This window comes from Botrytis fragariae (assembly GCF_013461495.1).
Source record: "Botrytis fragariae strain BVB16 chromosome Unknown tig00000012, whole genome shotgun sequence".
NCBI lineage: Eukaryota > Fungi > Ascomycota > Leotiomycetes > Helotiales > Sclerotiniaceae > Botrytis > Botrytis fragariae.
In genome coordinates, this window is record NW_023500989.1 from 1,764,348 (window position 1) to 1,791,277 (window position 26,930).

At 43.7% G+C, this 26,930-nt stretch overlaps 9 protein-coding genes across 9 annotated transcripts; 7 read left to right on the forward strand and 2 right to left on the reverse strand.

Moving 5' to 3' along the window:
- Window positions 1–634: 634 nt before the first annotated feature.
- Window positions 635–2,197, forward strand: Bfra_002762 (putative camp-independent regulatory protein pac2 protein; the record flags this gene model as incomplete). Its single annotated transcript, XM_037333175.1, has 1 exon — window positions 635–2,197. One exon carries the CDS (start codon window positions 635–637, stop codon window positions 2,195–2,197), a length of 1,563 nt encoding a protein of 520 aa, XP_037195303.1.
- A 4,949-nt stretch (window positions 2,198–7,146) lies between these two features.
- Window positions 7,147–8,792, reverse strand: Bfra_002763 (putative asparaginyl-trna synthetase protein; the record flags this gene model as incomplete). The annotated part of the gene is made up of 3 exons (XM_037333176.1): window positions 7,147–8,286; window positions 8,348–8,468; window positions 8,518–8,792. The coding sequence occupies 3 exons, from the start codon at window positions 8,790–8,792 to the stop codon at window positions 7,147–7,149; spliced, it is 1,536 nt and encodes a 511-aa protein (XP_037195304.1).
- Window positions 8,793–10,134: 1,342 nt separating this feature from the next.
- On the forward strand, window positions 10,135–11,257 carry Bfra_002764 (uncharacterized protein; the record flags this gene model as incomplete). The annotated part of the gene is made up of 5 exons (XM_037333177.1): window positions 10,135–10,300; window positions 10,362–10,481; window positions 10,532–10,666; window positions 10,714–10,764; window positions 10,815–11,257. The coding sequence occupies 5 exons, from the start codon at window positions 10,135–10,137 to the stop codon at window positions 11,255–11,257; spliced, it is 915 nt and encodes a 304-aa protein (XP_037195305.1).
- A 2,370-nt stretch (window positions 11,258–13,627) lies between these two features.
- Window positions 13,628–14,050, forward strand: Bfra_002765 (uncharacterized protein; the record flags this gene model as incomplete). The annotated part of the gene is given in 3 exon segments (XM_037333178.1): window positions 13,628–13,798; window positions 13,809–13,952; window positions 13,982–14,050. The coding sequence occupies 3 exon segments, from the start codon at window positions 13,628–13,630 to the stop codon at window positions 14,048–14,050; spliced, it is 384 nt and encodes a 127-aa protein (XP_037195306.1).
- Window positions 14,051–14,495: 445 nt separating this feature from the next.
- Window positions 14,496–15,005, forward strand: Bfra_002766 (uncharacterized protein; the record flags this gene model as incomplete). The annotated part of the gene is made up of 1 exon (XM_037333179.1): window positions 14,496–15,005. One exon carries the CDS (start codon window positions 14,496–14,498, stop codon window positions 15,003–15,005), a length of 510 nt encoding a protein of 169 aa, XP_037195307.1.
- Window positions 15,006–16,222: 1,217 nt separating this feature from the next.
- On the forward strand, window positions 16,223–16,659 carry Bfra_002767 (uncharacterized protein; the record flags this gene model as incomplete). The annotated part of the gene is made up of 2 exons (XM_037333180.1): window positions 16,223–16,452; window positions 16,566–16,659. 2 exons carry the CDS (start codon window positions 16,223–16,225, stop codon window positions 16,657–16,659), a joined length of 324 nt encoding a protein of 107 aa, XP_037195308.1.
- Window positions 16,660–18,051: 1,392 nt separating this feature from the next.
- On the reverse strand, window positions 18,052–21,141 carry Bfra_002768 (putative sec23 sec24 family protein; the record flags this gene model as incomplete). Its single annotated transcript, XM_037333181.1, has 4 exons — window positions 18,052–18,138; window positions 18,201–19,381; window positions 19,437–21,045; window positions 21,124–21,141. The coding sequence occupies 4 exons, from the start codon at window positions 21,139–21,141 to the stop codon at window positions 18,052–18,054; spliced, it is 2,895 nt and encodes a 964-aa protein (XP_037195309.1).
- A 379-nt stretch (window positions 21,142–21,520) lies between these two features.
- On the forward strand, window positions 21,521–25,214 carry Bfra_002769 (putative rna-metabolising metallo-beta-lactamase protein; the record flags this gene model as incomplete). Its single annotated transcript, XM_037333182.1, has 2 exons — window positions 21,521–24,317; window positions 24,835–25,214. 2 exons carry the CDS (start codon window positions 21,521–21,523, stop codon window positions 25,212–25,214), a joined length of 3,177 nt encoding a protein of 1,058 aa, XP_037195310.1.
- Bfra_002770 (putative rna-metabolising metallo-beta-lactamase protein) lies at window positions 25,215–25,868 on the forward strand (the record flags this gene model as incomplete). Its single annotated transcript, XM_037333183.1, has 1 exon — window positions 25,215–25,868. One exon carries the CDS (start codon window positions 25,215–25,217, stop codon window positions 25,866–25,868), a length of 654 nt encoding a protein of 217 aa, XP_037195311.1.
- Window positions 25,869–26,930: the final 1,062 nt, after the last annotated feature.

The window sequence follows — 26,930 nt, forward strand, 5'->3', positions numbered from 1 at the left end:
CTACAACTAGAAACTCTTCTCCACAAGTTCCACAAGTTCCCAAGTCAAAATCTATTCATTTCCTTACTTTTTTCTTTCTCGGAGTAAGAATAAGCGTGAAGTCTGTGAAGCTTTAGTTTAAGCTTCTGTCACCGTGTGCGTCAACTTGTCTCATGTTCGCGTCGACTTCCGTCTTGTATTTTATTTTGGGGTGGGACAAAAAAGATTTCGAATAATTGACTAACAATTCATCTGAAGCGGAAAGAAGATCGGTAGAAGAACCTCTTTCATCAAACGTCTCACCATCAGAAATACACTCGACAATACCTTCACTTTTTTGAGATTTACGTCAAGGGTCAAGATTCAATCAATCAATAAATAATCTACCCACCTCGATTTTATTACGTCAAGAACGTTAATGTGCCGACTTCCTCCCACCCGCACAACCTTCCATATTTGACGTCCGAGAATCTGCCAAGAAATTAAGCCGCGTAACTTCATCAAGAACAGAAACGCGAGAGGATAAATCTTGAGTTCACGAGTCAATTGATTTGGACAGCCCTAGTACGATTTTACATTGAGCAGAGTTTATCTACCATAATTTACGTTATCTACAAACACAATCGATCTTCAATTACTTAACCCATACTCCTCCATGGAGACCTACCACGGACATGTACGCACTCCTGCGGATGCGATCAAGTTATTCGAAGCCTGCCGACTTGGTCTATTACCTCGAGTACAAAGAAGACTATCGGAGAAGGAAAGACAGTCAATAAAGGCCGGATCAGTATTTGTTTGGGATGAAAGAGAAGCTGGAATGCGCAGATGGACTGATGGGAAATCATGGAGCGCAAGCAGAGTGTCGGGGAGCTTTTTAACATATCGGGAGATGGAAGGAAAGAGAGGAGGTGGTCAATTTGTACCACCGCCCGCACGGAGAATGGCAGGAAAGACACCGGACAGTGGAAAGGGTAGCGATGACGATCAGGATATGGACGGAGATGGGCCGGACGGGTACAGATACAAACCCGATGGTTTGATGAAACAATCCTTCAGTATCACAACTTCTACTGGGCATCATCTTCATTTAATCAGTTACTACTTCTCGCGACATCATCCAAATGCTCCCGAGCTTCCACAGCCTACAAGTGATCCACAACTTCAACGGATTGTCCCTGAAAAAGGCATGTATCCAGAATCGACAGTTCATGAAGCTCAGGGTCCAGCTATCACCAGAGCGCCAATGCAACAAGGTCCTTATATGCAACAGCCACATCCACACATGCATCAATCTCAACATCGAGTTTCATATGGGTATCCTTCGGGATATGGTCCATGGCCGCCATCGCCAGTTTCTACCCCTCCATATCATCCTCAACAGATGTATTCGTCACAACTTCCTCCGCCACCACCGGGCTCAATGCATCCTTCCCCTTATCACATGGCACCGGGACCTCCGCATACATCTCCTTACCAATCTCACCAGTATAGTCCTCATCATTATCCTAGTCACGCTCCCGGCATGATGGCACATAGTCCACCACAACCAACAGTATATGACCGACCTCCACCACCTCTCTCAAACTCCTCTTTGCCACCACCGCCCCCACACAACTATCAAGCCGGTGCTCCTCAGTCACATCGCCCAGTCTATCGTCCCAGTCCTCAAGCTGAACATGCCAGAATACAAGCTGAACAGCATGCACTGATGGCTCAAAGAGCGTTACAAACAAGTGGAATGATTGATCCAAGATTGGCCCAACCGCCGCCACTTCCACCAGTTAACATCGGACCCAACGGGGTTCAAAGAACAACTACTCCACCAAGGCAGGCAACAATTTCCCCGGCTCACACACCAAAGAGTCTCCATGAACAATCAGCCAATTCTCCAAATGGAACACCAAACGGAATTAGTAAATCAGAGGCTCAAACAAAACCATCCATCTCGAGTCTTGTTCATAACACCGATTCAGCATGTGTCCTAGAGGATAACAAATCGAACAGTGGCAATACTTCTAGACCTGGCTCAGCTAGTCCAAGACAAAATGACAAGGTTGAATCAAGGATAGATGAGGAAAAGAAAGCTTCGGGTGTCACGAATGGGGCATCAGAAATCGGAAAATTAAACGCAGGAATTTCTGCTGCAGGACTTGGGTGTAATGAAAGGGAAGATCGAAGAGCCATAAGTGTCTTGGATCGAAAATTTATGATCTAGAGGGAGAGGGGTATGGATGGTATCAGGGGCATGAATACTTGGCGCGCAAAATTACAGGAAAGGAGAGGTCGGGAGGGTCAGTCAATAATGGCGTTAGGTATAAGCGGAGTTTTGCTTTTCAGGAATGATATCCCATACTTTCGTTTTTTTGGTTTCGATTTATTGCAACATACATAGTTTTCATCCATTCTTTCTTCTCTGTACAATTTTAGATGCACAATCAGGCTTTTTTTCATAATGAAAGGAACAAGCAAAGGGGTATGGCTCGGTGGTTTGTTCGTTTGTCTGTGGATGGTTTAACGTTACATTGCATTGCTATGGAGTTCACTTTTGATACTTCTCTTTCGTGGTTTCTGAAGAGGAGAGGAGAGGACAGGACAGGAGATTAGATGGGACATCATCTACTCATTCTACCTTATATTACATTATATTCCATAGCTAGATACACATAAATTCAGAGAAAAAAGAAGAAATCAATTTGAACAATTTGGTCTTGTGTCTATGATCTATGATAGTATAATCGAGATGAGACGAAATGAGATGATATGAAATAAAACAATGAAAAGAACCCCCAAATTCATACGTGTGTACGTTGTATGCAAAAGATACCAGAACTGGAGAGAGCTGATTATGTGGCGGAATGGGGGGCGGGAGAGACAGAGGGAGCCTAGTGCTTGGGTTGGGGGTGGTGGGGGTTGTAGAATGGGGATGGGAGGGGAGGGGAGGTGATAGGGGCAGTAGGGTGGGATGTGTACTGTGCTGTACTGTGCTGCAAATATGAATATAAAGCAAAATAAAATAAATCAGTATTCTGAAAATATATATGTATGTATATATAAATGACTCAAAAACAAATAAATTAATAATAAATAGCTATACCTACTCCAAGAAAGAAAATGTGATGAAACGAAATGGGTTGTGATGGGTTGTGAGGTAATTTGGTCCCGACAGAGTGGTTCATTCACATTCTGTATCTTCTGCATGTGTATATCTAGGTATATATATATAGGTACATACACCATGTCATGTATGATCAATCGTATAAGCAAATTTTGGGATGGTACTACTGTAGGTTTGCTTGCTTATTATTATATTCGAGGGGTGCGTGGTTGTTGAGGTGGGATGAATGAAGAGTCAAGGTGTGAGCTTGGTTTGAGCTTGGTTGATTGGGTGTGGTTGGTTGGTTGAGAGGGGAAGATGTGGTGGGATGAGATGGGATGAGATGGGAGGGGGGGATATTGGTGGGTTGTGTGTATGTATGTGTGCATGTTTTTCTTCGGGGGATGAGAGGGGAAGAGAAAGGAGGATGTAAGGATGGGGGGGGGGAGTCACTGATGGGACGGGAGATGGATGTTTTCTGTTTTTAAGGGATGGAATGCTAGGATATTGAATGTATGTGTATTGTGTATGTATGTAACGTAGAAATTGTACATAACGTACTAGATAGAAAGAGAGCAGCAGAGATGAGAAGACAAAAGAAAGTGGAGAGGAGTTATTTTAAAATTTGTGTTTTATTCATTATTCTACTACTCTACCTCTCTACCCAGAACTCTGGTAATCCATGATTTGACCGTGTGTGAGATGAGATGAGACGGTTCGATAATTCATCAGATTGTAGGAATAATACATATGGATATCCACGTATATCCACGTATATAATAAGCATAACATAATGAAAACTGAGATAGGGTGAGATGAGATGAGATGAGACGCGAGCCTCATGAAATTAAGTCAAGTTTGATCTTGCCTCATCTTATTTCATTCCATCTCATCTGACCTCCTCTATTCTCCCCCCAAATTTTCGGACGGCTGCTTGGCCCCGGCTAAGTACCTACCCATCTAGGTCTCTCAATCGGATCAGCATTTCTTCACCAAAGCACTTTACCGAATTACCTCACCGAATCTCACCCTTCGGTAAGCGACACTTGCATCCGTAGTATCTAAAGAGCCTAAAATCGGCTGCGTATGTACATGAACACAAACATAGACAAGCATACTCGTACGCACACCCACGTTCCATAAACGAGGTAGTACTTCATTCTAAGGTTCTCTGCATAGCACATACCCCGTATTATCTCACTCTGTAAGAAAGATGAATCTAGGCCACACTCCATCTCTTGTCTGCAGATCCTAGATGTCAGGGACGAATAAATAGGAATCCGATCCGCATGATATTCTGCACGCATGTCCGATTGAGTCTGCTGCTTGGTTCTGCCCCAACAGTCCCATGAGATTGAAATTAACATTAACCTACTCGTGGATATATTTCGGGAGGGTGGTATGCATACAGTATATGCACACGGTATGTAAACTTGGCGCTTGGCAGGGGCACGAATCGATTTGATTTTTCAGGGTTGGAGAAGAAATGATTAGAATACAAAATGTTTAAGGTACACATCTGACTCATAAAAATCTTACCATTACCAACAATTGGCAAAAATGACAAATCTAACCGAGTCACATCTCGAAGAAGAAGAGCAGGCAAGCCAAGATATTGTAAATGCAGACGAGAAGCGAGCAGTCAAGTAAGCAAGCAAGAAAAGGATTTTCATGAAGAAAAAGTGGAGTGAATGAACGGTGGCAGTTGTACAGATATGCAACAATGAGGCGCGTTTAAATTTGAGCCCAGGAACATCATCCGGATATACAATTTCCGGTAGTGAGGAGAGAAAACAAGGTTTTCTCTATTTTTCCATTTGAAGATAGATTCCCGTGAAAATGTCCACAAGCTAAACTTCTTCAACGGCTCCGGTGGCATGGTGGCTGCAATAGTAAGAAAGAGGGTGTGCTTCAAAGCCTGCAACATGCGCCAACTATGCAAATGTGAGCATGCGAGCATGGAAGCGAGGTAAGAAAGGTGTAATGATATGGTAAATTGAGACCCCAACTTTGGGGTGCTGAGTAAATACAGGGGTAGTGCATAAGGTGTGGGTGGAGAGCTCGAGGTAGTATTGGAAAGTTCTTTGGGAAGAGCAGGCAGGGAGTAAGGGTGGATTGTAACATCGGACAAAGTGACGAATAGCAATTTATTTCGAAATTATCACCCTATTTGTGGATTTTGAGAAATACAGAGGAGATCTGGTTTCATTGGTATCAAAATAAGCTCGCGTAAAACAGAGATATAATAAATACAACTTTTCAACAACGCCAAACTTGACTTGAAGTCGAGACAAACATGCGGGGTCGTGGCGCTTAACTTCTCATCCTAATCCGAAGCAAAGCGCAGCGCCTGCCTGCCCACCTAAAACCCGCGCCCAGTTACATAGCTACCTAAGAGGCACAGCAAAACACAAGGTGTTGCGTCTCGGTCGAAATTATCCAAACTATCCACCCGGGATTTTCAGCTCATGTTCCAGATTGCGCTTCGGCGCTTGTCTAAGGCTGGCGGATAAATTAAAACATGCTCTTTTGACTTTTATACTTTCGAAACTTTCGAGGCTATGCTTCGACGACGTATCGGAAGTTGTTAACCACATATTCTAGCAACCCAAAATGGGTAAATTCTCCGATCCTTCCGCATCTTCATCACATCTGATATATCTATCGATGGATCCTTTCACATCTCAGATCTTGGCTGCCTGTAGGAAGTTACTCTATTCCCTGTGTTCTTGGTATTCAGTTGAATTGCCGACATTCCATTATCTCAACTTCTACCTACCTAGTCTTGACGATAGGAAAGTAAGCTTCATCTCATATACCGGCGTGACATTCGTTGGTTACTGAAGCAAGGGTGTTTCGAATTTGGTGAATCGTTATTTTAAATTCGAGGGGTATCGGTGATTGTAAATTACGTGAGGGCTTTGTCTTCGATGTGACGATATGTTAGATGCTACTCTTGCAGTACACAATCACCAACTGTTATGAATGCAGTGCTACACGCTTCAACCAGAATGTTCACGCCCTTTTCAATTCCCAAATCATTTAGTGCTTCTACCGTTGGTATGAAAACAATGAAGAGTATTGAGTGCGGAGAGAGAGAGAAAAAAAAAGAAAAGAAAAAAGTGACCAGCAACACTGAGTAATATTCAGTAAATAAACTATAAATATTCAAACAAATCTTTACTTCTGAGGTCTGTAAACAACCAGGTATAGAGAAACCGACCATATTGATCCACCCGTTCCGTTAACTATAAATTTAAACTAGACACAAACTTCTATACATAACCCGCAAACTTTATGCGGGCACCTACTGTTCTCTGAATCGAGAACGCTATCCTTCGCAAACGATCTGTCAAAAATAAATGACCTGTGATTAAATAATCATACATCACTTCCGTGGCCTGCTGAAAGCTCAAGCTGGGGGTCAGGGGCATGCACATGCGAATGAGGCTGGAATCAGAATGAAACTTGTTGAAGATTCGGATGTGCACCACCTGAACTCAGGTACAGTGTTGTATTTTGGGGGCACACGTTCGCAATCATGGTTTCGGTGAAGATTTGCGGTAAATTTCCAGTTATGTGGGGAGGATTCTAACTTGACATCTTAGTCATACGCTTTCAATTTGTATCATTTAAGAGGGGAAAAAAGCGGTTGATGGTTGGTTGATCGGTTGGTTAAAGGCTAGGTAGTGGAGAGGATGGCGGTGAGCAAACAACGTCATGTAACATTTCGTAAGGAGGCGAAGCTGACTTTGTAACGATTATGCTAAAGTTGATGTAGGCAAGCATTATCCGAAGATAAAATCGACATTAGAGTGTGTTGGATTGAGTGACAAGATGCACTGAATTGTAATAATTGCTGCGTCTCGGGTTGCCTACAGCGAGGCATTTTCCTGTTGCCAAGAGATTGTCGCTGCATGGATTAGTGATCTCGTGTCATAAAGCTTTCTATTCTCATGATGCCCACTATAATTGTGTCGTTCGGGCTCCCCTAAGAAAGCCTCATGGCAAAGCTATCCCGGGGTTGCTGGCCCTCGCCTTGAAACCACCATGCGCCATGTTGATTCATTTCAGCAATCACATCTCCCAACCCACCTTGGAAATGCGACTATCTCTCTGATGTTCGGGACACCAGAAAGATACCCTAGCAATCTATCGAATCCCAAGCCGAACCCTCCATGAGGTACGCTTCCCCATCGCCTGAGTTCTGTGTACCATTTCAAGGAACCAAATTCTTCTTCCCCTGCGTCACCTCGCAACATACCATTCGCCCGCATTGCAGAGATGAGTTCTGGCAATCTATACTCACGCATAGATCCACCTACAATTTCACATGCTTCTGGGACTAGAAGATCGAAGCACTGGACAGTCTCCTGTGTTCCTCCTGTACGCAAATTTTCTGAAGGTAGCATATAAAATGGTTTGATGCTTTTTGGATAGTCTGTTACGAAAACAGGCGATCCAAGTCCGACCTTATTGGCGATATATCGCTCGTGTTCAGCTTGAAGACCTGAACCCCAGGCGGGAGGATGTTCGAAAGTTTGGCCACTATTTTCAAGTTCTTCGATTGCTTGCGCATAAGTGATCCGCGGCCAAGGCCCCTTCATCATACCTTCCCATCTTCGGGTCAATTCATGTCTTCTGCTTATTGTATCTTTCTCCTCATCTCCGCTTCGCTTCGATTCCAATATTTCTCTCCCTACTTGAGTAGAGTATAGGTTCGATGTCAAATGTCTCAGCATGTTTTCCACAAGATCCATAATTTCATCCATTTTTTCAACGAAACTGCACTCTGCTTCCAACATGTAGAACTCGCTCAAATGTCGTGGCGTATCACTTTTCTCGGCTCGGAATGTAGGAGATAATGTCCATACTCTTCCCACTGATTGGGCCAAAGCCTCCAAGTGTAGTTGACTCGAAACAGTCAGGTATTTTGGCGATCTGAAAAATGTTCCATCATCACCTTTCCCAATTGGTCCTTTGTGCGCGCTACCGACTTCAAAAACTTCCCCCGCGCCTTCACAATCTGAAGATGTAATTATAGGAGGATGTGTTTGGACGTAATCCTGTTCAGTAAAGAATTGTGTCAGAGAAGCTATGCTTTGCGATCGGAATCGAAGTAATGCTGAATTGAAGGGCGTTCGCGTTCGCAAATGAGGAATGGTGCGGAGGTATTCAGGCGTGTGGTATTTGTTCTGTAGCGGAAATGTCTGCCAATCCAGATCAGTAGTGATCATCAATGACAACGTATTGCATCCAAGCCTTACATACGGCGGGATCCGCGGCACCTAAAACATTTACTTCAAGCACATGTAACTCATTGCTTTGTGCCTTCTGGTTCGGGGAAGGTTTCCAGTATCCGGTGAGACGTACAGCTGTACCCGTCGAGAGTCTATCGTACGATTAGGAGTGGAAGAGAACTTATTGTATGGTTATCAGACCTTTCAGCTTGTTGTGGGGTAAGAAGAGCTTGTAACGGTTGCACACTTGAGCCATCGCCAATTGAAGCAAACGATATCTTTTTTTGGTTCCTAATTGAACGAATAAAACCATTGACATTGACTTTAACCTCATCTACATTTTCGGGAGATGTTCCAAGTAATTTCGCAACAGATAATTGGGAAGATCTAGTAGGATAAGAAATACTGAAGCTCCTTAATTGAATAAAAGATCGTGCGACATATTTTGATTTTGCCAAAAAGCGGGGTTGTACCATTGTTTCTTATTCGATATTTCAGAGAAGCAGGCGACTTGGCAAGATCGACAAGATTAATTTCAAAATTCTCTAAATGGAATAATTGTGGTTGCCTTTGGTGATTTTGATGTCGTATCAATCATACATTCTTTTTGATGTTCATGCTTTTCTTCGAGCATCTGATATTAGAAGACGTAGTGGTAAGTGAGGGTCACCGTAGCCGCGCGCTAAATGCGGTTCCAAGGAATTAGGTAAAGCATTGCCGAACCGAAACGACCCGAGCCGTTGGCTAAGCATTGCAAACTTTCCATCAGATCTGATTCATGATCAATCAACAAACTAAAATCGTGTAAAAATGCCCACATTCAAGTTCGAACTAGACAGATTATGGGGCTGTCATCTAAGCATATTTATATATCGAGATCTGGAAACTCTAACCTTCGAATCCTCGTCAGGGGCTCATAGCATTACGAGTCTGGGCGTCGCCAAAAGCAATTCAAAATTGGAGAAAATTTTTCATATTGCTTTCTCAAACCTTTTGTTTATTCGTTTTTATCCTCCCTCAAATTTCTCCCAAATGAATTGTATAAACAGGCTTCTACATCAATGATTCCTCTGCCACAGTATACTAAGTGACGAAAGCCTGCCTTACACAACGATTTCTGGAATGTACCCCTATCTGTATAACGTTATACGGTACCGGTATCCCATTATTACTGTCTATACCCGTTATCATTTTGAACCAGTTCGAATATGCACAGACTAATATTGTTTCTCATCTGCCCTTACCTATTCTTATTGGAGAATAACGATGGTTGACAGATCTATTTCTCGCGAATCTTATGTAACCCACAGAATTTGATCAAAAGATCTCTGGGTCGGTCTTCGGTAACATGCATACTTTTGGTCACTTGGTAGCAAGGACTCGGAAGCTGCAACCCATATCATCCGCCTCCAATTCACTGTCGATATGTCTTCAGCTCGGTGGAAATGATCTTGACTCAAAAAGTCTGGACCTAAAAAATCAATCATCAATATGCCTTTTCTTGACTGACAAAAGTTCCGGGAATCTATCAGCTCCAGGTCTGTGATCGAGATCGTGCATCAGGAATGTGGACTAGATCGCGCTCGCAGCATTTACTTTTTTTTGAACCACATCTCTTGTATCCCTTCGTTTATATATACTCGGGCCATGCCCTTCGTCTTGCTGTCGAATATCGCGGTGAATCGCATCTACTATAGCTTTTAATTTAAGAATTTGCTTCGATATATACCCATCTTTTTTTTTCATTCCGCCGCCTTGCATTAGTCAATTTCTCATTCCATCTAAATCCTTATTTTTTATTTCACCTACAGTTTCAACATGCCCCCCTCAAAGCCAAAGCCTTCAGAGATCGCTGCTGAGGCAAAGAAAACTTATGTCCCTTATATACGCAGTGCATGTCCGCAGTGGCCAACTACATCGTACTTATGTCATTCAGATTCTTTACGAGACCAGCCAATTAGAGAATCAAGACAGTATACATTTGGTAGGTATTCTAGGGCCTTGGGAAAATCTTAGATTTAGATTTATTGGCTAACATTTCAAAGCTTTTATGGAACGAGATCCCGTGGATCTTGCTCTTGAATGGACGGCCAGCGAGAATGATCGACCCATTCCAGTCGTCATGCCGGCACATGAAAGACGACCAGGTGGTGATTGGGAAGCTGGTATGCTTTTTCTAACCGGGTGCCTATCCCCTTCTAACTCATTTCCTCAGGTGTTATGCAACCGGAAGAATGTTTAGCCAGACGAAGCACTCTATATACTTGCTTGACGACACCGGCATCAGATAACATCACATCGAATAATTACCCCATTCCCGAACGAGCTGGTATTATCTCTCAGAACGTTGGTAAGTCAACTAGACTCAAATGTGATATTTTGCCTAACAAGCCCAAGTTGTTTTCCGCAATGGACCAGAAAAGTATGAGCCGTGGTCAGAATACAAATGTGAGTTTTCAAAGCATCAACTATGAAGTTCTTGTTAACAAAGATCTCAGCACTGCCCATAATCTCTGTGCCTACCGTCAAGCGTCCTAAGCTTGATAGCTCAGGCAAAAAATACTCTTTTAAAACGGAACGGGAATTGATGAAAGCTTCCATCAAGACCGCCTTGCGGATTGCAATTTTCTACGGTTATGATAAGATTGTAATCGGAACGTATGGACTTGGCCCAGGTTTCAAGAATCCACCAGAAGAAGTTGCAAACATCTGGCGTGAGCTGCTCGTTCGTGATAACGAATTCAATCAGCAGTTTTCGGCCATCATCTTTGCCTTTGAGCCATGTGAAGGTCCCGGAGGCTCCAGCTCTAGCAGTCCAAGTTCCTCATCAAAAAGTTCAAAGTCATCAAGCTCAAGTAGCAAAACTTGTTTCACTCACGAACTCGAAATTTTCAGGCAGACGTTCAAGCCAGCAAATCTCCACGGCGCGTTCAAGGCTTGAAACTTTTCAACGGTGATGTTTGCTTGGCGTTCTAGGTGGTGCAAAGGGTAATAGCTGTCACGATGCAGGCATGGGTGTATTACATAGTGGCGTTTGTGACGCGACAGGGAATACAGAATTCAGACTTGGCTTAAGAGCGGTGGGAAAATGTTGGGACTACTTTATCATTTTTTCTGTAGTCAGCTATTCAATTGCGAGACATTATACTTACGAATGGTTCTTACTACCTGTTACTGAGAATGCCTGATTACTACACATGGATAAATTGGAAGGTGAGACAGGGAGTTGAGGAAAGCTCCTTGAGTGATGGGCTATATGGAATTTTATCCGCCGATTACTTCCTCCAAGGAGGACCAACTAAATCCCATGGCTTGAAATGTAACTTCCTTGGAGAGACCACACTGGTCATTGTTGGACAACTTCGCCTAACGTTGAGTTGACGGAGACGAAAATATCTCCGGTCTACCTTTGATTACTCTTTAAATCAATCATTTATTTATGCGGGATATCCAATTTCAGTCTTATGTTATCAGCTCCTAATTCCCAAGACCTAATAATTCTCCGTTTCCAGATATCACATCGTGGTCACAGCATGCGTCAAACGGAGATTTTCCTGCGCCTTCCTAAAAAGAAGAAATCCACCCATCAGAAAGCTCAAGTGCATTTTTTTGCGGCACGCAACGCAATGATAGTATCACATCAATATGACATATGTGGCTCCAACCCCAACCAAATATACAATCTCCCGCACGATTCCGCTCCCAACAATAGAACTCTCCAGATCTAGTGCGACGTCCAGACACGGCCGAGCCTACTTCCCGGGCCCTCTACTTTGTCTCTCCTTGCAATGTGCAACGACGTTCGACCAAATCGGCGGATCCTGCATTGCGTTACTGTTATCCGTATTGCTTCAATCAATTGGTATGCATGTTCCCTACGTTACACGACGCCGTTCTAGAAGGAGAACGCTCGAATCGTGGAGGGGGTTTTATCGAATCTGAAAAGAGATGTCAAGGCTGCGGGCCGCAAGTGCAGTGTTACACGCGAGATGCCGGTAATCGAAATCTCTGTACCTGTACCAGTACCACGAAAGGTTAAGAGAGTGTGGAGAGGTGAGATTGATGGAGATACGACGTCACAGATAGATGTGGGAGAATGCGGTGAGGTGGGACCGTGGGACGAATATGATCATGTGAAATGATTGGTCTCGTTGGTACGCCGCTAGGAGAATATTTATTGGTATTGGTATCACTATGAATCTTTTTCGGATCTTGACTTAGGAGTTTTCTATCACAGCTGCATAATATGACGGATCGGAAATGTTGTGCAGCATGAGAGAATATTGTTGTGGCATGATCTCGAGAAGCACTGACTGGCACAGTGAACAAGGGGGTACATCCATTCGGCCCCCAATATTACCGTTCCTGGAAACTTGAATCAAGGAGAAACATGTCACATTTTGTGACCACATATGACGTTGGGTATTTCTTAGAAGTCTAGATAAATTTCGATTGATTGTGGGCTCTCTATCGAACACCCAAGTATTGTTTTCTCAATCCGTCGAGCCACTTCATGAAAGCTCTAGCCTCATATCATAACTCCAGGTTTAGCTCCAAACTGGACTACCGATCTAACTAACCTGATCTATAACGCAGACCTTCATCTTTCGATGTCACAAAGGCTCGGCCCGAGTTGTCATACCAGCTTCAAATGCCAGTCATGGGCATGATGGTACCGACTCGGCCTTAATCTTTCGGACGACTTCGGTGGTACACAATTTTCCCGATCACAGTAACTTGCATGTTTGACCTCTTTGTATTCCTGCATATGATGTTGATTGTGCCGCGGACATTTCTTCTCCCAAAAGTAGCCAATAATGTGGCTACATCGTGGGCAGACAGTTTGCACGTAGATACACATTTGCTCTTGCTCTCTCTTTGCTCTTTTTTCTTTTTTTGCTTTTCTTAGTTCTGAAAGTGGTGATATCCTTTGTAATGTATCGCTTGGATGGTTTTGGAAAGGGAAGGGGTGTACAATTTAGAACTTCTTATCATTTGTAGAGCACAAGCCGTGTCCAAATGATTTTTCACGCAACTGCTTTGACAATGTTCTTTGTTCGTGATTCATACTATGTTATTGTCTGAGACTTGTTTTCTTTGATAAAAAAGCTTTTTCATTGTTATCTATTTCTAAAATAAGCTCACTTGCAAGCGAAGAAAGAGATATCGATATCCGGGTGGATATGCCGGTTTCTGCATTATCTCAAAACAATGAGCATCAGAGACGCGTGTAACGGAGATAACTCCATTGCCTTCGTTAGATTCTAGAACCCCCTTTCCTTGAGAATGTGTGATATTCTTTTGTGATTTAATGACTAGAAAAGGAACACGATTCTTGGCATGCTTTCCCATAGCCTTCAAGTTCTTCCCAGAGCTTTTGAGATTCACAAGCGACTTACATCTTTCCTCCTCCACCCTCAAATCTTGGTCACCGCATAAGATATGTGCCTTCTCGAAATCAGATATTGCATCACGTGCAAAAGTCGGACTAGCGTGCGCTTCGTGCCTCCGAATCCGGCCTTAAAAGTATTCGTACCGGAAGTCAAACAGATACCGGTATGCTGTTCCAAATGCACCAGTCTCCCAACGAAAAATCGAATGCCAACGAACGAAGATCCATTCATGAGACGATGATAGTATATGGAGCATGAGATTCTATGAATAGCTGGCGATTATGGTTCCAGTTGCAAAGAATGGACAGGAAGGGATCACAAAATCATATCGTAGATCATAATATGAGTAGTCTTTGGAAAACGATCAGTACTGCAACTCATATGATCATGGAGTCGTTGTGAATGGAAAGGGGGGCGAGTGAACAGTGCAGGAACAACCTCTCGACTCTCGAAGAATATCTCTCTCATCGTTAGCAAGGGGTGCGTCTACACGCCTGGAAATTAAATTTCAAGTAGTGAAATAGAGACTGCGTTGAAAACTTATTGTTATTTTGAGCTCTATTTAGTGCACCTAGATTACATACGAATTGGTGAACAAGTTCGAAACAAACCACTTCTTCAATCTATATAAATCCTTCTTTATTTCTATTCCTATCATCTCTATTTTTCTCATCAGCCTTGAATTCACAGGAATCAGTAGCATAAAATCCTGAATCTGCAAATCCAAATCCTTGAACTCCGCAACCAAAGCGAATTTCAGAAGCCCCAACCCAAAAATCACAAATCATGAAATCCTTTTTCATGATTATCTTCCTCTTCCTCACAATCGCCAGCCTCGCAGCAGCGACCACCGTCCAGGAGCAACACGACCGAACCCACGACATTTTCACCTTCTACCACCACGACGTCGGTGCCGAATTGAAGCCCCACCACTTCATTCTCGACCTCAACTGTTACGTCGTGCCCGCCTCACACCCAGCCACACTCAAGCTCTCTTGTGCTCTCGAAAGCACTAGGCGGGTACACGAGTCCGACAACGACCCTGTCGATTTCCAAATCCATTTCCAATCCAAGGGAGTCCCGATCTTTCGCAATGGACGTATGATTCGACCGACAATTCTTCAACCTTTCAAAATCTTACATTCGCATATTCCTCAAGGAGAAGAGCGAGTTGCAATGGAGGTGGCATGTTTGAAGACTCATCGGGGATGGCTTCATGGACAAGCTCAAGCGGACATTTCATGCGATGTTTTGAAGGTGGAAGCAGTGGATACACGAGATGAGGCCAAGCAATGACGACCCTTTTCTTTTGGCGAGAAAAAAGAATTGCGATTGAGTGGAGCTGAGAATTGATTATTTCCTTTTGATTCGTCATTGTCAACACCAAAAATACCAAATATTTTACTAGAAAATCTTCCCTCCTTAAATAATGTTTGATTCCTCCATTATTAAAACCACCCAATGTACTATATGCAAATGTATCGATATTATATCAGCCATCAGAAATCCAACAGCAACTCAACATTAAATCTATACAGTGAATATTACCTCTCATGTGATGCACCACGCATCGCCCAATTTTGCGAGTAAAGAAATAGACCTTGCAACTGAAAAAGAGAAGGCGAATGTCAAAACTGTAATATTTACCTGATATACCTTTTAACGCTGGCGCTCTCCAAAATTCTAATGAAGATCTCAAATCAAATAATCTTCCAATTCCGGACTTGTAAGCTAGTTAGTTTCTCGGATTCTGTGAGGTGTTCGACTTACTACTCATCTCTCACTGTATATGATAGTGAATATATCTCTAGACAAAGCACTATCTACCACATACGACCATAGACTGAAGAGAATTGGGCATCCCGTCCGCTCTGCCATACACAAGCTTCAGATCGGTGGATTAGTAGTTGGGTGGGTGACCACCAGCGAATCCCCACTGTTGTATGTTTTTGTTTTGCTTTTTATCTGGTGGATCACTCACTCTTTTGTAACACTTCATTTTAGCAGGGCCGACTGTTGAAGCGAGGTAGTTGGAGAATGCTGGAGAATTACAGTGTACATCCTTATTTTCCTCGTCGCTCACACCATAGGTCTCTACGGGTTACAAGATGGGGTATCCTCAGAATGGGTGGGGGAACTATGTTTTACTCACTCACTAGATGTTGAAACAAAGAGATTTTATATTGGTCTCAGGTGGTCTCTCCATATAAACGGTAGCCGCATTGAGAAGAAGCTATTGGACACGAGAGAAGCGTATTCTCAGACAGGCTATCTACGAGATAGAAATGGAACAAGAACGATAGCTATCAAAGATATGAAAGATAGATACCCTTGATACCCTTGCCTCACGGGTGTGAGGCAGAAATATGCCCCCCTCTTCTCTTCCAAGATTATTTTTGAACAATCCTTAAACAACGACACGTATCGCCCACTTATACCCCTCCCTATTCACTTCTTAACCCTACGTATCCTTCCGCACAACTAATAAAACCAACGTCATACAATAATTCTACATGACGACCAAGCTCATCAAGCCTAAGCCAGAAAACGCACCAGTCAAAAGCGAGGAAATCCCGCACAAAATCTCCATCTTTGCCTGCGGATGTAGAATCGAAGATGAGCGACCCATGCTCGAAAAACTCAGGGCTACTTGGTGCTGTTTCATGAAAACAGAAGCCCCAAAGCCAGTCGTTGAACGTCTGTTTGGGTTCAGATGCAAGAACTGTGCTAGTCTCGGTCGAGTGTGAGTGTCTTAAGTATTTGACGCAACCCATTATGTGTTGATATCAGATGAGAAGCTACTAACTTCTCACCTTAACAATGAAATACTAGTTATTATTGAGTATATTCCTAAAGTTATTTCGACATTAACTTTTATGTAGCAAGAAGTTATAGCGAGAACAAAGAAATAGAAGCATTTCACCCAAAAAAAGCCATGATCCATATGTAAAACCAGTGACGAAGTGAAAATGAAACATGTGAGAAGCTAGAATATCAGACAGTAAATTAACACCGCCACATAAGAGCTGCCACAAAGTCCCATCGGAGATACATTCTTCCCAAAGAAACGTCGCTGAGCAAACATCCGTCGCACAGCATTCATCCACACCCACATATTCAGTGGACGAATGAAAAAATTCAGGAGTTTTCAATCATTTCGAGATTATTCCTCCCAAGATGTAAAAATATTATAAATCTAAGATTAGACAACGAGGGAGCCCCTCACCCTGCAAATCTTACCATCCGAAGACTCCTCGGCTCCTCGCCAATGCAGACAACAAAAACCCATACTCGCCATATAAATCCCTTAGATCCAGAAAGCCACCGGAACACTTATTATCCGCGCTCACTCAAACGCATGACTACCAAAATAAACGCTTTTGCCAACAACATGTATTTGAGATAAAATCTTCTGCCCGCCTAGTCTCAACGCCATATGTAAACACTTCTCTCAAAACCGTTTTCCGCGCATATATGCCGTGCATGACTACCACCATCTCCTTCCCGACAGTTCGTCAGTTCGTTCCTTCTTCCTTGTACCATCCGCATCATATACTCATTTGATCCAATTCTTTACCATTTACGACCAAAGTTTAGCAAGCGAGGTTAGGAGGACATGGATTCGTGCGATTCGACAAGCATCACTTTAGTGGTGTGGTGTAGAGTGCCGACGCCGTACATAAGCATAAATAGAGTTGCATTCCCTAGTCTCTACCACACTTGTGTCAACCATGGCACCATCTAAATACTCCCTTGGAGATGGAAAAGGATATACGAGCGGAAAATAGCACGTCTAAAATAGGAGTTGACAAGGGAAAATATTTGATTTTTTTCTTCAGTCAATTCATGCACACACTTACTGGAAACATAACATGGTACCAATTCGTCACCAACAAAGCCCGGGGCTCGGCACACTGGGTAAATAGTACCCGGCGGGTCAGCGTCTATTTACGAAAAAGAAGGATAACTAAGACTCGGGACGACACGCGTGTTTGCAGCATTACCTTGGCAAATTTCTCGACTTCCTACGAAGTAGTGATCAACAAAATTAATGAATAAACTCTTGGCCTGGTTAATCATGAAAGGGACTATATCCATACTAAGCGGTGACAGAGTTCAGCAAGGCGAAGCCGAGATCGTTTGAAGAAGTAAGGATTTTAGTCGGGACCGAGATTTGGATGTTAAATGTTGACTGATTTTTTATGCACGCTAATCACATATACTGTCACACCGCAGTACCATTTCCTCCCCCTACCAAAATCCGACCCCAAAATTCCCTATTTTTTTTTCGGGCTTGAACTACGTCGTACGCTTTTCTTCATCCATCATAACATCATGAAATTTACCAGTAGGGAGGTCTCAAACCTGCAAAATTCGATGTTATTGATGAATTATCCCCGCTATCGTCCTTTTTTCTCTGGCCAGTTAACTATTTCCGCAGATAATGTTAGCACTAACGTTTCAGTCTTGGTCGGAAAAGAGATGGCTTACCTCCAACTGTACGTGCCGATGCAGGTGAACCAACCAATCCACATAGCTCTGGGCCTCATTGTTTCTATCTTCTACCAATAGTCTGGCAAATTCATATTCTGCACCGTCAAGACCTTGTCTTGCAAGTTGAATTGTCAGAGCTTTCGCTCCACGCATTGTCTTCAGATATTCTAGTATGTTTCGTACTTGGGCGCTGAGATGAGTTTGAAGCACCGGCAGAGATGAGAGGTATGGGTCCAATGCCTTGAGGTTATCTTTGTCTTCGCCGAATAAATCAATGATAAGATTAGGTGAAGTTTGGCCGTGCATCCATAAGTAGCAATTTTGTCCATTGTCCACAAGGTATACCCCACCCTCTTCAACTCTGGCGAAAGAAGCCCGTACTGAGGGTGGCATCCTAAGGTGGCCGTCTTCATTTGCAAACCCATCTTCGGGGGCAAGGTTGTGAATTGGGATCATGCGAGGATAAAGGTATAAAGAAAGCTCTAGAGCACCCATGCTTTTGATCATACGCGCGTCGTGAACTCGGCGGTCGGAAGGTTCTTGTCCGCCTTTAAAAGCGCGAGATTTGACAAGACCCAGAATGTACATACTGAATTCTTTGAGGTGCTCTGGTAGAACTAATTGACCTGGAGGATGAGATCCCGAAAAGTTCTTACGATATCCTGCCAATATATCGACATTTTTCTCTGACAGGGCACCTCGAATTTCCTTTAATGAGTGTGCAAGCATTTTTGATGCTGCCTCTTTGGCAATCAAAGTATAAATAGCATCTTGATCCACAAAGTTCATACAATCCTTAGCTTGATCGCTCACGCTAGCGATGACATTTGAGCACCTAACTCTTCGCTCACCACTAGCTGTAGTGTAGAGTAGAGCACTTTGAAAGTGTGCATCCAACTTGGAATCTAGCTTTCCGTCATAGCTGAATAAGACTCCCATAGCTTTATCTGCATCAATAACGCCAAACTCAATATCAGCTCCAAAGGTATGTTGGATAAAATTGCCATGATATGAAGAGATCTGCAGGCCATTGGAACATCGGACCTTCATCAGCGCTTGATATCCAGTCTCGCGTGTAACGGAGCGCACAACTTCATGCGACAATTTCTCATTGTCTCTTGGAGAGACGAAGTTGGGGTAGTAGAATGTTTCTCCTCCAGTGGCAGCAGCAACATGACCTAAGAACGTGGTTAGTAATTCCAGCAACTAGGATATAAGTTCGGAGATATTTACCGATTGTTGCAATATCAAGATAACCACCACCAGGAGCAGCAAGGAATAAGTCAATACCAACTCCAGTTGCAACCATCTTATCCGCTGCTTTCCTCCAGCCAGGGTGTTCAGTTGTAAAGAGCTTTTTGTCTTGTTCTCCACCATGGGGTTTCCCATCATCACGGAGGAACAACCTACCAGGCCCCCAGGTTGGAAGAGCCGATAGAGAACACACAATCTTTCCTCCAGTCTTCTCAAGAGCTGCCATGGCTGCATTGATAGTAGGAAGTAATGCCGGCTCAGGATTTTTGACTTGAGAGAATATTTGTGGGAGTTGACTCAGTAAAGATGTAATGTTGGACTTTGCTTCATACGGATCCACGAAAAGTCCATCACTAAGGGGAACAAATGGGTCCTCAATATCCGGCATGATCAACATCTGAGCTTGATCTAGTGCAGGGTTCATGTTATAAAAGTGAATGTCCTTGTCGAAGGTTACGAATCCGACCTTTGATCCTTCGGGAATTCTGCGTTTTGAAGATCCATCCTCTTCAGTTGAATCATCACCTCCATACAAAGCTGCCAGAATGCCTTCACAAAATGCTTCCAAGAATCCCTTGTTTAGCGCTTCTTGGCCTACATCGATCAAGAAAATCCATCTCAAACCTACCGGCTCTTGCGACCAGTATTCTTTTGGGACCAAGAACTCCACAGTACCTCGCATCAACTCGGGCCTCTGCTCCCTATCAACTCTAGCCCCTTGTGGTGTAATCGCACTGAAGTATTCCGGAGGCACATCGTTTGCATAGTTGCACATATTGCACACAAACTTGTTACCTCCCGATCTGAATACCATAAATGGGTTGATGTATGCACGGCATCTATGACATCTAGGGGGGCCTGTTTCTCCAAAATCCAAAACTGGTATTTCGAGCTCTCCTGGCTGCAATGGGGCTAATGGCTGTAATAGAAGTCCAAGTGGCAACCCAGTTGAATGTAACGCATCTGCCGTGGATGGGATGTTGTTCATTGTCAAACGTGCAAACTTTGGCGAAGCGTTTCCTTGGTCGTAGGCAACGAACGGCACTGTGGCTGTTGGAGGAAGATGATGCTCAAATGTTGGGTATACGTTCTTCAGGTAATACTGCGCTATCGCATCTCTCGATCGAGGTACACTGGGAATTTGATCTGGGTCTACCCGGCCTTGCGCCGAAGTCTGCACATTAGCAGAGAAACTATCCCCGAGTCCAGCCCCAGCAGCATATTCATTAAGTGTGGCGGGATTCGCAGGATTAAATGGCGCATTCACAGGGGCAGGAAACTGGGACATTTGAGGTGTAATGGGCGAATTTAGGAACTGGCCGCCTGGAGACGGCATTGATGAAGGGTCGGCATTGAGATAAGCTGAAGGGGGAACGCCGCCCTGTGGCATTCCATTAAATGCTTGCGAAGAGCCTTGAGCTTCGACAACATGGTATGCGTGCCTATCCTTCTTCTTTTTCCTCGGAGCTGGTTGTTGATTCGATATCTGTAAATTCTCCATGCCGAGATCGTTTGGGTCTGTGGGATGCATCATAGGATTTCCCTGGCCTTGGTAGAGAGGCTGACCCCCATAAGGAGGCTGCTGTTGCTATAAATCATGATCAGCTCATGGACAGAAGCAGGAAATGATCCTTAGAAGACTTGTAAATAGAACAGATTGCCTTACAAAGGGAGGTTGCGCCATTTGTCTGTCGAAGATTCAGATAGCTGCAAGATATTATAATATTATATGGATTTGCAATAGTAGAGAGTCCGCGATGACAAATGTCATTAACAGGAAGAACTGGCAAAAAACATTGAAATATAAGCCAAGGTATTAACTGGATGGAAATGAGGATATAAATTCCGCCCACTACTTCCTTAAGGCTACCTTGCCTTATGTACCCAGTAATTTTGGACCAGGCCTAAACCTTAAATTTTTAGCGTGTTATCACATTATTGGGCACTAGGTCGCGGCTACAGCCTTTCAAGATAGCCTTGCATTGCTCTTTATTATTGTCAACTTTGAGACAAATACATCGTATTGCTTTTCTCTCTTGTATTCATCACAGCATGCGATAACAATGTTCACCTTTTGTTCCTTACAGGGAGCGCAATCCGAATCATCGGCGTCGCAATCATTACTTGAGCTTGATGGAGGGATCAAGGTGCTGATTGATGTAGGATGGGATGAAACTTTCGATGTGGAAAAGTTGAGGGAGCTGGAGAAGCAAATCCCTACGCTTTCACTTATTTTACTTACTCATGCAACCGTTCCTCATATCGCAGCTTACGCACATTGTTGCAAGCACTTCCCTCTCTTCACTCGAATACCTGTCTATGCGACACATCCTGTCATCGCGCTTGGAAGAACTCTCTTACAAGACTTGTATTGCTCAACACCATTAGCATCAACCATTATACCCACAACATCCTCTTTCCTCCTTCAATCCCCAACGAAAGAAGAAATTAACTACTACTTCTCGCTTGTTCGTCCTTTAAAATATTCACAGCCTCATCAACCACTGAATGGGGTAACAATTACGGCCTACAACGCTGGACATAGTTTAGGAGGCACGATATGGCATATTCAACACGGACTTGAATCTATTGTATACGCAGTTGACTGGAATCAAGCTCGTGAGAATGTTTTGGCTGGTGCAGCTTGGTTGGGTGGGGCAGGGGCTGGAGGAGCTGAGGTTATTGAACAATTACGAAAACCTACCGCGTTGATATGCAGTAGTAAAGGAGGAGAACGAGTTGCTTTACCTGGAGGTCGGGCCAAGAGAGATGAACTTTTACTGGATATGATTAGATCATCAATTAGCAGAGGAGGGATTGTCCTTATACCGACAGATTCTGGAGCGCGAATGATGGAACTTGCATATCTTCTAGAGCATGCTTGGAGAACAGAAAACCAGGAGGAAGAAAGCGCATTCAAATCCGCGAAACCTTATCTAGCAGTGAGTACGAGCGAAATGACGATGAGATATACAAGAAGTATGTTTGAATGGATGGATGAAGCTATCATTCGGGAGTTTGAAGCGCAGCCTGGCCATGAGGAACAACGAACTGGACAACAAAGGAGAAATGCGGAGGAAGCAAAACAACACATCGGCCCATTCGAATTCAAACACCTTCGATTACTTGGGCGAAAGGGTCAAATCGACCGAATGTTGAATGAGACGGACAATCTAGGACGATCAGTAGGGAAGGTTATCCTTGCTAGTGACACTTCTATCGAATGGGGATTTTCGAAGGAGGTGCTATGCAAAATCGCGGACGATGACAAGAATCTTTTGATTTTGACCGAGAGACTGAATCCGATAAGTGGAGCTCCAGGTTTAGGAAGAACTTTATGGTCATGGTGGGAAGAACGACGCGATGGGGTCACTTCGGAACCAAGCTCAAGTGGAGGAATTCTGGAACAGGTATACGGAGGAGGAAGAGATCTCGAAATCAGAGAACCCAAACGCATACCATTAGAGGGTAATGATCTGACTGTTTATCAACAGTGGTTGGCAACACAACGTCAATTGCAGACCACTCTTCAACCGGGTGGCGCTACAGCTCTTGAGGCTTCTGCTGATATTGTTGATGATGCTTCATCGGATTCATCGTCAGATTCTGATGACTCTGAGAATGAGCAGCAAGGAAAGGCTCTTAACATATCCGCAACCATGGGCCAAGCAAATCGGAAGAAGATTGGCTTGAGTGATGAAGATCTTGGCGTTAATATTCTTCTTCGGAAGAAAGGCGTTCACGATTTCGATGTGAGAGGGAAGAAAGGCCGTGATAAGATGTTTCCCATGGCGATCAGGAGGAAACGAAATGACGATTTCGGAGAACTTATTAGACCAGGTGAATTCCTACGGGCTGAAGAACGAGACGAGGTGGATGGACAGGAGCCACAGCGACCTGGAAAATATGATACGAAAGATACCCTTGGCAAAAAAAGAAAATGGGATGATGTTGCAGCGTCCGGTAAACGTAGAGCGTCGAATGAAGGCAAGAGACAGCAGATCGGCAATAACGAGGATGGTTCTGTAGCAGATGTCCCAGAAGAGGATGACCTAATGGACATTGTAGAAGAAGAGATTCCTGGACCATCCAGATTGGAAATCTCAATCAAGACGCTCAAAATTAATCTCCGAATTGCATTTGTCGACTTCTCCGGACTTCACGACAAACGCAGTCTTCAAATGTTGATACCTCTAATCCAACCTCGGAAGTTGATATTAGTTGGCGGTATGAAAGAAGAGACATTAGCACTCGCAAGCGATTGTAGAAAGCTTCTTGGTAGCACGAAAGAAAAACTCATCGATGTGTACACTCCAGAGATTGGTGTCATTATTGACGCAAGTGTAGACACCAATGCGTGGGCTGTTAAACTCACTGATTCTTTGGTAAAACAACTACGCTGGCAGAACGTCAAGGGACTAGGAATTGTTACTCTTACTGGCCGACTAGAAACTACACATATTGACAGCGATTCACACAACTCAGAAGGTGCCAACAAGAAGCAAAAGATGATAAAAGAGGAGTCAGAAGAAACTCCAACACAGGCAGCTCTTGATTCAGCAAAAGCTGTTGTTGAGATGCCAATTTTGGATGTCCTACCTTCGAATATGGCGTCCGCAACAAGATCAGTTGCTCAGCCATTGCATGTGGGCGATTTAAGGTTAACCGATCTGCGAAAAATCATGCAATCTTCTGGTCTCACTGCTGAACTCAGAGGAGAAGGTACTCTTTTAATAGACGGATCTGTGATTGTCCGTAAGACTGGCACTGGGAGAATCGAGGTAGAAAGCGTTGGCGTCACAACGAGTTCCTTTTACGCTGTTAAAGGGAAAATCTATGAAGGTCTTGCGGTAGTGGCAGGTGGATAAAACATTAACAGTCGGCTCTTCCAAGGGGCCAACTGGAAGAGCCAACTATTGCAATCAAACGTCATTGGTCTTTTCAAAAAAAATTAAGGATAAGCGAAAACTGCATCTTTTTTGTACCAATATCATACATAGGGGGCCTCAAGGTTGGGTTTAGTCCTGCATTCACAAAATATAAAAATACACCCAAAATTATTTGTTGGTGATTCATCCTTTGATTGCCAAGTAATGCTTTAGTATGTTTCCGTTTCTGTTGCTGAAGTTATTTTTTGAATCATCAGAGGGAAGTTTCTTAATCGAAGATGTCTCATGATTCACAAACATTTTCTCCATTCACGACCACTGTTATTTCTGTCCGAGTGTGTCCCCTTTGCATGGTCTATTTAACCAAGGCTCTTCTTTCTCACAAGCCCAAACAATTCATCAATACTCTATTCATCTACAACCTCTGTTTATACTCCTTATCGCTCATATATCTACAACTTTTAAACATTTCTATAATCAACTACCAGAACCTAAGCTTCGGCATTTTTATGTTCAACTCGACATCGTGGCGTCCTCTCGAGAACCAAACCTTGTAACTTTACCTTCATACGAAGACGTGCAAGTTGTTGTTTCGTACAAAACCCTTTGTGATCCTTTCGACAATATCCAGCAGGTCCAGCTTCTCCGCGTACAAATTTTCAACATTGCCGGTTGCGAAATCTTCTACTACCAAGAACTCGTGGCAAAATCCGATCCCTACAGTGGTTGGAATAGATACCACGGTCGAGACCCAGGACCACCACCTCCGCCATTCCCACCTCAGCAACCCTTTCCACCTAGACAGCAAATATATCAACTGCCGATCGCACACCCCCCTGTCGTATATCCTTCTAGTCTACAACAATAAATGGCTGGCATACCATTCAACTCCTACCACGGTCCAGATTCGGGTCCTATTCCCCCAGGTGTCGGTATGGCATTTCCAAACTCCCCATTCCCCATGGGCTACGCACCATCGCCTTATGGCTACCCCGATTACTACTCTACGGGCTATGGCCCACCAGGCTTCGCAGCTCCTCCATATCCATTTTCCAGCACTCATCCCGCGCCCCCTTCTGCCGATAGAAGCGGCATGCCTGGAATCAACGTCAAAAATCAATTCGACGGCATCGGCCTTCCCCCAGGCTACAACTATCTCTTTCCCCCCTCTCACTGCCTTGTACATGTCTTCATAACCGGCTCCACACCCCCCTGGCTCGCGAACTCCCCGCTCTATCCACATGATGTGGCTAATCATCGTAAGTTTTTTGTTCCGTCTACCATGACGATCAAGGATATGATGCAACAACTGGGTTGTAGCAATAAGGATGCGGATAAGAATGTGATGACGGAGGTTCAGGAGGTGGGGAATGGGAAGTGGACTAAGGGAATGGTTTTTAAGGGAGGGAATGGTCAGAGGATGAAGATGACGCTTGCGAGTTTGGGATGGGACATGGGAAGAAAGAGAACCGGGTTGCCGGGGCAGGGTCCAGTGATCTGGGTTTATATTACGGGGGACTAGGTGGAAGTGGATTGGGGGAATTTGGGGTTTCGAGATGTGGGTAGAATGCTGGAAATAGGGTTGAAATAAGTGTCATCGTTTCGAAGTATTTTTTTTTTCATAACAAAGTATGGCTTTCCAATTCTTGGAGTTTCACGAGGATCTAGTTAAGTCTATTTGGACTTTCGCATAATGATTTTGTCGTATAGGATATGTCCACTAAACAGGAATCGCAGAGGAATGCGAGGTTTTCATAGTATTATTTATCAAGTAGTTTACATATTCTAGCAATATAACAATATGTTATTTAATCAAATGAATGCTCGCCCATGTGATCTTACACGGTTGTGTTTTAAAATTCTCCTTCCATACCTAATCGTGATTCATAGCCGAAATACATTGAATTGTATTCACTGTCGCTTCGCCCCTTTCGATTGTCGCTTGCAACTCGCCTGTGCTCTGAATGGATCATTGTGGCCATAGTTAGAGTGATTCAGAAATATTCGGGATATTCATACATAGTTGGCATGTATGCTCAGTGAGACAAATGGAATGCATTGGTCTGTCTTTCTAGGGAACTAAAAAACACAATGTTATACATGGGGATCATATTTTTCGGATATGGAGATATGTATCAATTTCAAGACGTGATCTGACTTCGCTTCATCTACCCCAGGAATTTGACAATTCGCATGCAAACGAAGATGTCATACTACTTGAGTACGTAGTTTCTTTCCTGTTTGTGATTCGCCTGCTATCTTGTAAATGACAACAAGTGATCCAAAATTTAATAATCATGAATCCAATCAAACTTTTGACGGACGGACGTCTTCACGAGGGCAGTGCGCTATATATATTTGGATGGTGCAGTGGCACGCATGGATGCGAGACGCCCAACAGACTCATAAAAGTCGTAGTTCATTCAAGTTGACAATCTTGTCAGAGGGTCGGTCATGTTGACATTGTTTGATCAAGGAATCAGTCAGCCCCTCCAACTCCTAGAATAGACAAGAGCAGCACAGTAGAAGCGCTTCAAACTTGCACCGTAACCCATGATGTCGGCAAACGCTGTTTGTGTACGTT